Source organism: Camellia sinensis, chromosome 15 (assembly GCF_055761805.1).
Source record: "Camellia sinensis isolate YWXY chromosome 15, ASM5576180v1, whole genome shotgun sequence".
NCBI classification, from domain to species: Eukaryota; Viridiplantae; Streptophyta; class Magnoliopsida; order Ericales; family Theaceae; genus Camellia; species Camellia sinensis.
In genome coordinates this window covers 66,338,997-66,350,881 of record NC_138975.1, presented here as the reverse complement: position 1 = coordinate 66,350,881, position 11,885 = coordinate 66,338,997, and the positions used below count along the sequence as shown (strand labels likewise).

Genomic DNA, 11,885 nt, shown 5'->3' with positions numbered 1-11,885 from the left:
GCTTAGCATAGTTGCCATGTAATGCCTTGTGATCCCTTAACATGTCTTAGGTTGTGTGCCTTTGTTTCTAGCATGTTTTAGGCTTACATTTGTGAAGATTTTGTGCTTATCTTGACATGTTTTAGGTCTGTCCATAAGTGTTTGGGTTGATCTTGGCATGCTTAGTATAGTTCCTTTGCATTCCGGCTTGTTGGCCTTAAGTATGTGCATGTATAACATGACTTCTTTACATTGATTTGGTGATTTGGGGTCACCCTACATGTTATTTCAGTCCCATTTTCATGCCTATGTGTTTGCCTTGAATGCTTCTTTAATGCTTTGAAAGCATGTGTGGCATATTCCATGTTTTGGCCATAGTGCATGCTTTAAAATTAAGCCCCTTAGATGCCATCTAGGGAGTCCCTTTTGCATGGTCTAGGTCTGTCTTGAACCTATTTTAAGCCCTCCTAGCCTTGTGAGGCTTGGTTGGCTTAACCATGGTTCAAGTCCCCTTGACCGGCTTCAAGTACCTGGACCATTTTGCATGTTAATGTTAGCCTATCTTGTTGTTTGGTTTGACACCATCCTCATGCATTTTCAGAGCTTATGTTGCATGTTAATTGTCCATGATATGCCTCTTTCAAGTGTGCTTGAGAGTCCCTCTTTTGTGCCTTAGTGTTGGCCCTTAATAATGTGCATGTGTGCATGTGTTTTGGTCCTTTATTTTAGTCATTTTGGCCACTGTTTTGGGCCTATTTAGAGCTGCCCAAATCATGTTTAGGACCACCTTTGCATCCATTAGCATTGTCTCATGTTTGCTTGTATGCTTGCGTAAGTGCCTTGCCATGCCATGTTGCATCCTTAGCTTGTATGTCTAGGTTGCATTGCATCTTGCATGCACGCCTTGTTCCTTGACTTGATGATAGGAATTGGGCCTTAGTTTGTTTGATTGGTTTGCATTTCATTTGACATGAAAGTTGCATACTTGATTCCTTGGGCCATCATGCATGGAAATGCGTGATTGGTGGTCCGAGAATCGAGACACATGCCCCTTTGAGTCACAAACAAGATAGGGGACATGATTGGTGCATATATACCTTGAATTGTGCTGCCATGCTTTGCCTTGCCCTCTGTTGCTGTCATTTGCAGATTCTGCAGGAACACTCTGCCGACCGGCAGTGTAAAGTGCCGACCGGCAATCATTTCTCTGCCGACAGCTTCACTTTGTGCCGGTGGCCACATCCCGCTGCCGGTGGCAATTCCATGCAGCCGGTGATGTCTCCCAGCATCCAAGGAAGCAGTCCTGAGGTTTTGGCAGCCTCTAGAGGAGTGAAGGAAGGAAAACAGAGGCAACCTATGCATGGCGGTGCATTTCCCGAGGCGGTTTTACTGTTTTCTTAGCTTAATTTAATTTGCTTAATTAATTAGGCAATTTGTAATATTTAATTAGCTTGCATAGTTAATTAATTTGTAATATTTATTTGGTCCCTCTGAGTGAGGGCAAATCTGTAATAAGTGTGTGTGAGTGGAGTGTATGTCTTCCAATCCCCACTTCTTTCTTCCCTTTTATTTACCTGCTTATGATGGTAGATTAGGGCATCTTTAAAATTAGCATGCCTTATGCTATGCATGCGTGCATTCATGCATTTGTATTGCATACATTAGGCTCGGTACATCGTGCTAACTGCATTTGTACTTCAATTCAAAATTGAATACGTGCATCAATTGATTGACTGCATTTCACATGCCATGTTTAGAATTAGCCGAGCCTATCTAATTGCATCTTGTATGTGTTGCATTAGACAATTTAACATGAACTAGGACACGCATGTTTGCTAACTAGTTTATTATTTTGGCATGGAGTACGATGTACGTATTTACGCTTTAGCATCCCGCATGCGTGTGAGTGTCGCCATGACAGTATGCTTGCCATGCGGCTAAATGCTTATGTGTTAAATTGTTTGAATGCCTGTGGGTGAAGGTTGGATTGTTTGAGTTGGAAAAATTCGTTGAAATCCGTGTTTTAACCTACTTGAGAGTAGCAAATTCCAAAGCGCTTTTCAAAACAAACGGATATGCAATGCTTATTTCCAAATTAGGCAATCTAGTCTATACTTGTTTGCTGCGCGCATAACGTAGTAATTCTAGGCTAATAATTGGAATAAGAACACATAAAGTTTTCAAAAACGGATATCACGGTTAGTAGAGGCCGGTCTTCGGACCGGGCGAAAGGGGGTGCTCATAGCTGACCTTCCCCGATCGTACCCAAGCTCCCGAGCCGAGACAACTCCGGTGATGACGGACATGTGGCCTTCGGCACCGAGTCAGGGTTTCCTAAATTTCTCCATAAAAAATATTTAGGTGGCGACTCTGTATCTGGCAAAGCAGTCCATGTTTGGCACTACTTTTTCAAAAATCTGTTTCTCAAAACGATTTGCCAGATTTGGACTCCTTGGTTCAGATTAAGAACCGCGACAACAAAATCGCGAGTCCGAACTGTAGTAGCATAAGGCCCCCTCCGCGGGCGCGTCTACAGGTTAATATTGTCCCCTGCGCGGGCTAGTGGTTAACACCACAACCGGTTAATAAAGTTCCCTGCACGGGTTGGTGATTAACACCACCCTCGGTTAATACCGCTCCCTACAGGCTGGCGGTTAACACCACCACCGATTAATACTGTCCCCTATATGGGCTAGCAGCTAACACCACCATTGGTTAAAACCGTCCCTCGCTGGGCTGGCGATTGACACCATCCTTGGTTAATACTGCCCTTGGTTAATACCGCTGCCTAGGCTAGCAGTTAAGACCATCATTCGATTAATACCGTCCCTTGCATGGGCTGGCAGCTAACACCAACCCCGGTTAATACCGTCCCCTCTGAGGGCTGGCGATTAACACCACCTCTGGTTAATATCGTCCCCTATGTGGGCTGGCAATTATCACCACCTTCGATTAATACCATCCCTGGCACGGGCTGCCAGTTAACACAACTACAATTAATACCAACCCCTCCACGGGCTGGCAGCAAACACTACTCTCGTTAACACCGTCCCCTACGAGTTGGCAGTTAACACCATTTTGGTTAAAATCGCCGCCCCCTGCGTGGGCTGGTAGTTAACACCACTTCAGTTAATAACGCCCCCCTGCAGGTTTGGAGGTTAACACCACACTCGGTTAATACCGTCCCATGCGTAGGTTGGTGATTAATACCACCCCCGGTTAATACTATACTCTACGTGCGATGGTAGTTAACACCACCCTTGTTTAATACCGTTCTCTATGGGGCTAACGGTTAACACCACCCCTGGTTAATACCATTCCCTACATAGGCTGGCAGTTAACACTACCCACGGTTAATACCATCCCCAGCGTGCGTTGGCATTTAACATTACTCTAGTTCATACTGTCACCTGCTGGGCTAGTAGTTAACTGCAGCTCAGGTCAATATCGCCCCTTGTGTAGGCTGGCAGTTAACACCACCTCTAGTTATTACTGTCCTTTGCGAGGGCTAGCTGTTAACACTACTCCCGGTTAATAGCATACCTTGTGCAGGCAAGCAGGTAACACCACTCCTGTTAATACCATCCCCTGCGTGGGTTGGTGGTTAACTTCACTCTGGTTAAACCGTCCCTTGCGGGTGGCGCAATTAGCACCACTGATGGTTAATACCGTCCCCTACGCGGGCTGGCGGTTAACACCACCCTTCGGTTAATACCGTCCCCTTCCCAAGTGGGCAGTTAACACCAATCTCGGTTAATAGTGTCCATGCGCAGGCTGGCAATTAAGAGCACCTCTTGTTAATACCATCCCCTGCGCGAGCTAGCTATTAACACTGTACAGGGGCGAAATATCCTCTGCTTTCCGTACTCCTTGTACTCCAAGCTTCTCTTGGCGGCGTCTACCTGGTAACACAAAAAAGGTGAGCTGCCCGGCGGTGGTGTGACGGATAGACCCTCCGACGATCAAGTCAGTCCACTTGAGGGAGGAGAAGACAGATAGAGAGAGAGAGAGTATTTTCTTTTGGGGGAGAAGTTGCATACCTCTAACGTTCGTCCTCCTCCGTATTTCAAGGCTGGCCATGCAGCCTCAAGATTGTGCGCGCATTACCTCTGCTGTCCTTCCCAAGACAGGTGGCAGTGCTCGCCTCTCACCACCTTACGCGTGTACAAGCTTAGTCCTCCCACCAGTATACGCAGAACTGTCTAACGGTATTGAGGCATGTGTGGAGCAGATGTCCTCTCCCTCGTGTCATTGGCCCAGGTGGAACACCTGATCGCAGTACCACGACCGGCCTATCTCCCGCGAAGAACTACCACTACAGGCACTCAACCGCGCTATGCCGTACCGGACTGCCCCTTGGCAAAGAGGCAGAGGGGTGATGCTCATGGGCCGGACTGGTATTAACCGGTCTATCGTGGCACACCAGTCGCGAGGCATGCCGGCCTCCGTCCGTTCTACCCTCATCCGAGGTTATCTGGAATCTGCCCATCTCGGCTAACCGGTCAGAGACGTGCCATCCCTCACTTGCCCATAGTTTAGCCCGAGCTACCCGTAGCCCAGTCTCGCCACTTGGCTGTGTGCCCTGCAGAAGGTTTGCTCGTCGCAGCTTGGCCAGGCTTAGTTTACGCCTGGTCAGCCGATCTTTTTGATCGACCAAAATAGACCTGCCGGCCCTCTCGATAGAGGAAATAGCACGGCGCCGTGAGGTCTGTCACGACCCGCCCTATCTTAGCTCGGTCGTACTAACGGCGCAAATCTCCCCTCTCAATTGCCCCTTAATCCCATCCGAGTCATCGTGATTGGGATTATCTCCGTGACCGAGCCAACGGTTAGTGAATTACATCCTTTCCTGGCTGAGCATGGTTGGGGCGATATTTGTCGCCGAGCTACATCATTTGGTCGGTTATTTCTACTGCAGTCTTGTCAAGCGTCGTATCACCGTACTGACAGCCGCATTTCCAGTGCCACGTGGCTCCATGCCACTGGGTTGTACAGCCAACTGTTCTGCACGCGCAAAATTCAAACAGCGCAGCCGTTTGGGGTTCCTTTCCCCCTCTTTTGTATTCCAACGAAGGGCCTAAAACCCTTCACTTTTCACCTTCTCTTCCACACAAACCCTAAACCTCCCAAATCTTCGAACCCCCAAGACCACTGCCATTGCTGTTTCTGTGCTACATCCTCCATTTTAGATCCTTTCGAAGGCCATAATCGAGCTCTCGAGGTTGCGGTCACCCTCGCATCTGTCCCCCTGGTAAGTCACACTACCCCCCCTTGCATCTTTTGCTTCTACTTCTTAAGATTTTTCATACATGTTCTTCATCTCCGTGCCACTCTGCTTCGTATTTTTATTTATTTTGTTTTGTAACCACCAGTGCCCCCTTTCTTTGCTTAGAACCTGCACATCCTAGGGCAAATGGGAACCTTGAGAATGGAAGGGGGCCTCTGAACCCCCCGTTCCTCCCTGGTTCAAACGAGTTCGCCCCACTTCTGGGATGAACAGTTGAAATCTGGGTAGAACCGAGCTAAACGCTCATTTAGATCCATAGGTAGAGCTATAGCCGAGCAAAAGCTGGTTTGTGGCTTCTTACCGAGGTCGCAACCGAGCAGAATACTTTAATTAGACCGGTAAATAGGAACGCACCAAGCTGAATGCTCCATTAGATCTACAAATAGGAATGAACCGAGCTAGGAAATCGACAAAGTGGTCTAGCCAAGGTAGGGGTCGAACCGGCCAATCACTAGTGACCCTTTCATTGAGCTAGTTGCAATAAGAGCCGCGTAATTTTTTCCGTGCTAATCCTTGGAAATTATTTTTAATAATGCAGAACACACTAGGACCGTCCAGGCCAGCCCAAAACCATCATTGGTGGAGCTCAAGGTCCGAGCAAATAGACCATCCTTTTTGACCGAGATAGTCAATAAACCAAATCAAACCGAGATAAATGGGAAAGTACCGATTTATGATCAGCTCACCCGGCGCGATGGCGAAGTTTTAAAGGGAGTACAACATCCCAGATGACGTCGTCTTAGAGCTCGCCAAAAAGGGAGACACCCCTTGGGGGGACCTAGACCGGTGCCCCTTTACCGTCATATCAATAGTAGAGAGAGGGCTTCGCTTCCCGGTTTAACCCTTGATCTGCGAGTTTTTGAGGCAGACAAAGCTTTGCCCGACCCAAGTTTCAAATAACACTTACAAAATAATAAACGGGGTCACCGAACTGAACCGGAGGCTTGGTCTCAATCTCGGTTTGGCTGAAATTTTCCATCAGTATAGTCTTAGTAGAAATAAGAGCGGGTTTTGTTGGTATCTCAAAGTGAAGAAGGGCCGAGCAAAGCTAATAGAGGGCAACCCGGACAAGGAGACCAACGACAACAACTTCTTGTGGGTGTCCGGTCGCTATGAGGACACCGAGGCACCCATACCGGGATGGTATATTAGAAAGGATTTTGGCAGTGCCGGTGAGTCGCTCGGCTGACCGCGCTATTTTCTTTATGCATCAATTGCTTTCCATGCCGATCTAACACTTGTCTTCTTTTTGCAGATAAGCACCTAGCAGCAAACTACTACCGGGCCAACCAAGAGGCCATCAGAGTCCTGCTGTGCCATCCTGCCGAGGAGAGGGAGGCTTCGAAATTGCTCGGCTTCGAACAGACCTACCACTACACCGCGCCGCGCAAGAGCCGGGTTACCGATTTTCTGCGTGCGCCAACCCCAGAACCGGATCCAAACCTACCACCGATCAGGCTTATTCCACTCACTGCCGAGCAAGAAATGGCGAAAATCAGGGCCATCAAGTCCATGATCACCGGGGAAGAAGACGAGTCCCAAAAACTAGAGGCAACCGGGGGGACATCCTCCACACCCGCCGTGCAGCAAGAAGGGGCAGTACTGGCGCTCGCCAGCGAACAACTGGCTGGTCGGTCCAAGAAGCGGCCGAGGAAAGAGCAAACCGGGCCGCGTCTGGCCGATGAGGACTGTACCGATGGCGTCTCCACCGAGCTCGGGGACCAGGCCGAGCAACCATAGACCGGCAAGTCCAAGGGCCGAGCCATCCCCCCGGTCTGGGTGCTCGAGTTCAAATACCACGGCCGAGCAGTTTCTTCTAAGCACTCCATCTACGCGGACAAGGACTACTCGCTTGGTTTCAATTTGACCAAGGGGTTAATCTTGCCTGCTGAAATGAAAAAACGCGATGAGCTTTCTGACCTTAAGGTCCTCCGCTCGGTGGCGAAATCCATAGTGCTGGTAAGTTCTCCATTCTTTACGTCAAACTGTTTGCTCGGTTTTTGCGCGGTTTTTCGAATACTGACGATCTCTCACTTGTTTTCAGGCCGCGCAAAAGAACTATTTGGCCCACGACCGAATGATCAAAGTGCGGCAGAGCCTGCGGGATGCCATAGCGGAGAATAAGGCACAAAAGACCGAGATAGCGAAGCTTAAAGCTGTGCAGGAAGCAGTTGAGGCCGAGCGAGATATCTTGAGGCAAAAGGTTGACCGAGCTAACGAGGACAAACTTCGGGCCGTGAAGTTGACGAAGGCTCAGTATCTCGCCGAGCTGAGGAAACTGCGCGATGCGCACAAAGCCGAGAAGGACAAGGCCGTTGATGATGCAGAAGACCGGGGATATGCGTAGGGCGAGAAGACCTACGAACGGCAGGTCCAAGCGACCAAGGACATCTTTTTCCAGTGCGGCTGGAAAGCTGCCGTGGAAAAAGTTGGTCTTGGTCAGGATTCTGACATGTTCATCAATCCGCCTGCTGCCTATATCCCGGTCTATATGCAGGCGTACTCTAAGGCCACCCAAAATCGGCTCATCGCGGATGCAAGGAAAGAGGCCGAGGAAGAAGCCGCCGCCGCGAAACAAGCCGAGCAAAATCCTCTGGAAGCATCTCCAGATGCGGAGGAAGAGGCTGATCGGGATGTTGCCGTGGTGGAAGGCACTGACGATGACGCCGCAGAAAACCTGCCCGAGCATAATGTGTAGGAGGCCAAGCAAACTGTGCAAGTCGTCGAACAAACGGTTGATGTAGAGTTGGATTGACCCCCTTTTTTTTTTTAATGTAACCGGGCTATGCCCCCCGTCTTGTACTTAAATTCCCTTTATCAATGAAAATTTTCGACTTTTTGCTCGCTCATCTCCTATTTCTGTTCGGTTTGAGCCTGCATGGATTCCTTGATTCAATTGTTGAAAATTCACAACTACCAGGCCGGCTGTGCCGTACAGTTTGCCGAGCTAAAATCAGCTCAAACGTTTTCTAGTAGTTTGGTTCCATGAGCTCACAAATGAACTGATATTTTAACTCGTCCGAGCAAAATCTGCTCGGCCTTCATTCATTTGTAAATTTCATGCGATTTCGACATGACCGAGCAAAATCAGCTCGCTTTTTAGGTTGGGTAAGCCGCCAACATTTCTTTTAGGATGAGCAAATTCAGCTCAGCTTCTTATTGGTTGGACAAAACTCCAACACTCCGAATTCTGCCGAGGAAACTCCGCTCGTTTTCCATATTGGTCAAGACACCAATACGTCCACTGGGCCGAGCAAAATCAGCTCGGCCCTCACACTGGGCAAAACACCAATGTTTTAGTTGAGTTGGTCATGACGCCAACACTTCAACTGGGCGAGCAAAACCAGCTTGGCCCTAATGCGAATGGGGCCATAAAGCCAACTACATCGTCGGACAATGCACCAACTGTTTGTGCGGTCTGTATTAATTCCGGCGAGAGGAAATTAGTCCGGTCCCATTCAGGTCGGTCTCTTGCCCCTGGTATTCATAATTGCCTTGCATCCTTGTGAATCCATTGTACAAAGACGTAATTCCAAACAGCAAGGGGGCTATTTTTCATTACAAAAGCATCGCTATCCTTTACAAATTAAGTGCCAAAAGGCTAAAGGTCTAAAAAAGCTAAACAACACGAGAAAATTACATCTTAAAAGTAAAAGACCTTAAGGTTGGCTGTATTCCATGGTCTGGGGACAGCCTTGCCATCTATATCTTCCAGATGGTACGCCCCTTTACCGGCAAGACCAATCACCTTGTATGGTCCTTCCCAATTTGCACCGAGCTTTCCTTCGCTAGGGACCACTGTGTTGCCAAGCACCTTTCTTAATACCCAGTCCCCAATCTTGAACATCCTGGGGTGCACAGCCTTGTTGTACTTTTTGAAGAGTTCTTGTTGATAAGCCGCTATGTGGATTAATGCTCTCTCCCTCCTTTCTTCAGCAAGGTCCAACTACAATACCACCGCTTCACTATTCAGATCTGGATGGAAACTTTCAGAGCGGATGGTTGGCATGCCAATTTCCAACGGGATGACGGCCTCCATGCCGTAGGCCAAAGCAAAAGGTGTTTCCCCGGTTGATCGCCTTGGCGTAGTGCGGTATGCCCAGAGCACATTAGGGAGTTCTTCAGCCCACTTGCCCTTAGCCTTCTCAAGCTGCTTCTTCAGCCCGTCCAGGATGGTCTTGTTTGAGGCCTCTGCTTGACCATTTGACTGAGGATAGGCCGGCATCGAATTGTAGAACTCGATCTTCAACTCTTCGCAAAATCCGTGAAAGAGTTTACCATCAAATTGAGCGCCGTTATTCGAGATGAGGGCCTTAGGTATACCAAAACAGGTGATCACGTTTTGCCATACAAACTTCTTCACGTCCTTTTTCCTTATGGTCGCTAGTGGCTCGACCTCAACCCACTTGGTGAAATAGTCGGTGGCGGCGATGAAGAACTTACGGTTTCCTGGTGCAGCTGGGAGTGGCCCAACAATATCCAACCCCCAAAGCGCGAACGGCCAAGGACTTGTGAGAGGGAGCAAATCTCTAGCCGGCTGGTGGATCTGGTGGGCGAACTTCTGACACTTCTCGCACCTGCGAACATATTTTTGCGCATCTGCCTGCATGCGCGGCCACCAATAACCGTGAGAAATTGCTTGGTAAGCCAAGGATCTGCCCCCAGTATGGCTGCCAAAAATGCCCTCATGTATCTCATAGAGTAAAGCCTCTACCTTGGTGGGGTGGACACATTTCAAATACGGGCCAGTGAAAGATTTCTTGTACAAGGCCCCGGACGGGGAGAGCCAAAACTGCTCTGACTTTGCCCGGATCTTGTGTGCCGCCTTCTTTTCTTCTGGTAGAATTCTATCTTTCAGGAAAGCGATGATAGGGTCCATCCAAGAAGGGCCCAAGTCGGTGCAGAGTACCTCGGCTGATTCTGGTTCCTCAATGCTTAGCCGGGGTAAAAATTCTATCATCAAGGGGTTAGGAAAAGCTGTCTGAGCAGAAGCAAGTCTGGTCAATTCATCAGCCGCGCTGTTTTCCTCGCGGTCGATTTGTTCCAACCTTATTGCAGCGAACTTCTTGATCTCTGCGCGTACCAGCGCCTGATACTTGGCCATTCTTTCGTCCTTTGCCTCATACTCCCCTGAGACCTGATTGACCACCAATTTGGAATCACTAAATACCATAAAGGCTGTGGCTTTCATTCTCAGCACGCTTCTTAGTCCGGCAAGGAGAGCTTCATACTCAGCCTCGTTGTTAGATGCTGGGAAGCCGAGTGTAATTGCCTGCCCGATGATCAGCCCATCCGGCGAGTTCAGCACGATGCCCAGCCCGGCCCCATGTCTGTTGGATGCCCCATTAACGAAGAGCTTCCACATCTCGCCAATAAATAGCTTCCAGCAATCAGAGGGGTTCTGGGAGCTCCTCATTTCCATGTCTTTGATCGGTTCATTCTGGTCCCTTTCCTTATCTTGGTTGGGTTCATCATCGTCGGACTTTGTTAGTCCGGTCGTGCTCGTCCCTTTTCCTACTTGCGAACCAACACTCGTTTCTGTTGCCAGAACCATGGGTTGTGCTAAATCCGCACCAACCAAATCAACCGGGCATACTGGATGCATCCCAGGGGCAAATTCCGCCACAAAGTCGGCAAGTGCTTGAGCCTTGATTGCGGTGCGTGGTCGGAACTTGATGTCATATTGTCCTAATTCCACGGCCCATTTCAAAATTCTCCCAATGAAGTCTTCCTTTTCAAAAAGCACTTTAAGCGAGAACTCGGTTAACACAACTATTGTATGGGCATGAAAATAGTGTGCCAGCTTTCCTGACGCCATCATTAAGGCCAGTGCCAATTTCTCCAAGGGCAGATATCTCGTTTCGGCTGGGAAAAGAGTCTTGCTTACATAGAAGATCGGTAGGTGCTGGATGCCTTGAGCACGCACCAATACCGCGCTGACTGCGTGTTGAGAGACAGCCAAGTAGAGGTACAACTCCTCGCTTAGCTGAGGTGTGACCAAAATAGGGGCTGAGGAGAGATATGCTTTCAGGTCTTCTAGTGCGCGGTCCCACTCGTTGTCCCAGAAGAACTTGGACTTCAGAGTTTTAAAGAAGGGCCTGCAACGATCAGAAGACCGGCTGATAAATCTGTTCAACGCGGCTGCCATCCCGGCAAGATGTTGCACGTCCTTCGTGGAGTTGGGACGCTCCAGGTCTTGTATGGCCTTGATCTGTGATGGGTCAGCTTCAATTCCTCGATTTGTGACCAGAAAACCCAGAAACTTGCCGGTGCCAACTCCGAAGGCGCATTTTGTGGCGTTCAAACGAAGCTTGTGGAGCTTAGGTATGGCGAACATCTCTGCAAGGTCGGCGAGGTGTTGAGACTTCTCCTTACTCTTCACCACCATGTCGTCGATATATGCCTCCATTGTTCGGCCCAGAAGAGGAGCGAACATCTTCGTTACCATCCTCTGAAAAGTCGCCCCGGCGTTCTTTAGTCCAAACGGCATGACTTTGTAACAATATAAGCCTCTGGGGGTTGTGAACGACGTGATCTCTCTGTCCGGTTTATACATGGCTATCTGGTGGTAGCCGCGATATGCGTCCAGGAAGCTAAACCTTTGATGGCCAGCGGTTAA

At 49.1% G+C, this 11,885-nt stretch overlaps 1 protein-coding gene across 1 annotated transcript; it reads right to left on the bottom strand.

Annotated features, from left to right (window-relative positions):
• Positions 1 to 8,750: 8,750 nt before the first annotated feature.
• Positions 8,751 to 11,654, bottom strand: LOC145813030 (uncharacterized). Its single transcript, XM_082908291.1, has 3 exons — positions 9,618 to 11,654; positions 8,925 to 9,212; positions 8,751 to 8,843 (listed from the first exon to the last, which is right to left on the bottom strand). Exons 1-3 carry the CDS (start codon positions 11,652 to 11,654, stop codon positions 8,751 to 8,753), a joined length of 2,418 nt encoding a protein of 805 aa, XP_082764417.1.
• Between the last annotated feature and the right edge of the window lie 231 nt (positions 11,655 to 11,885).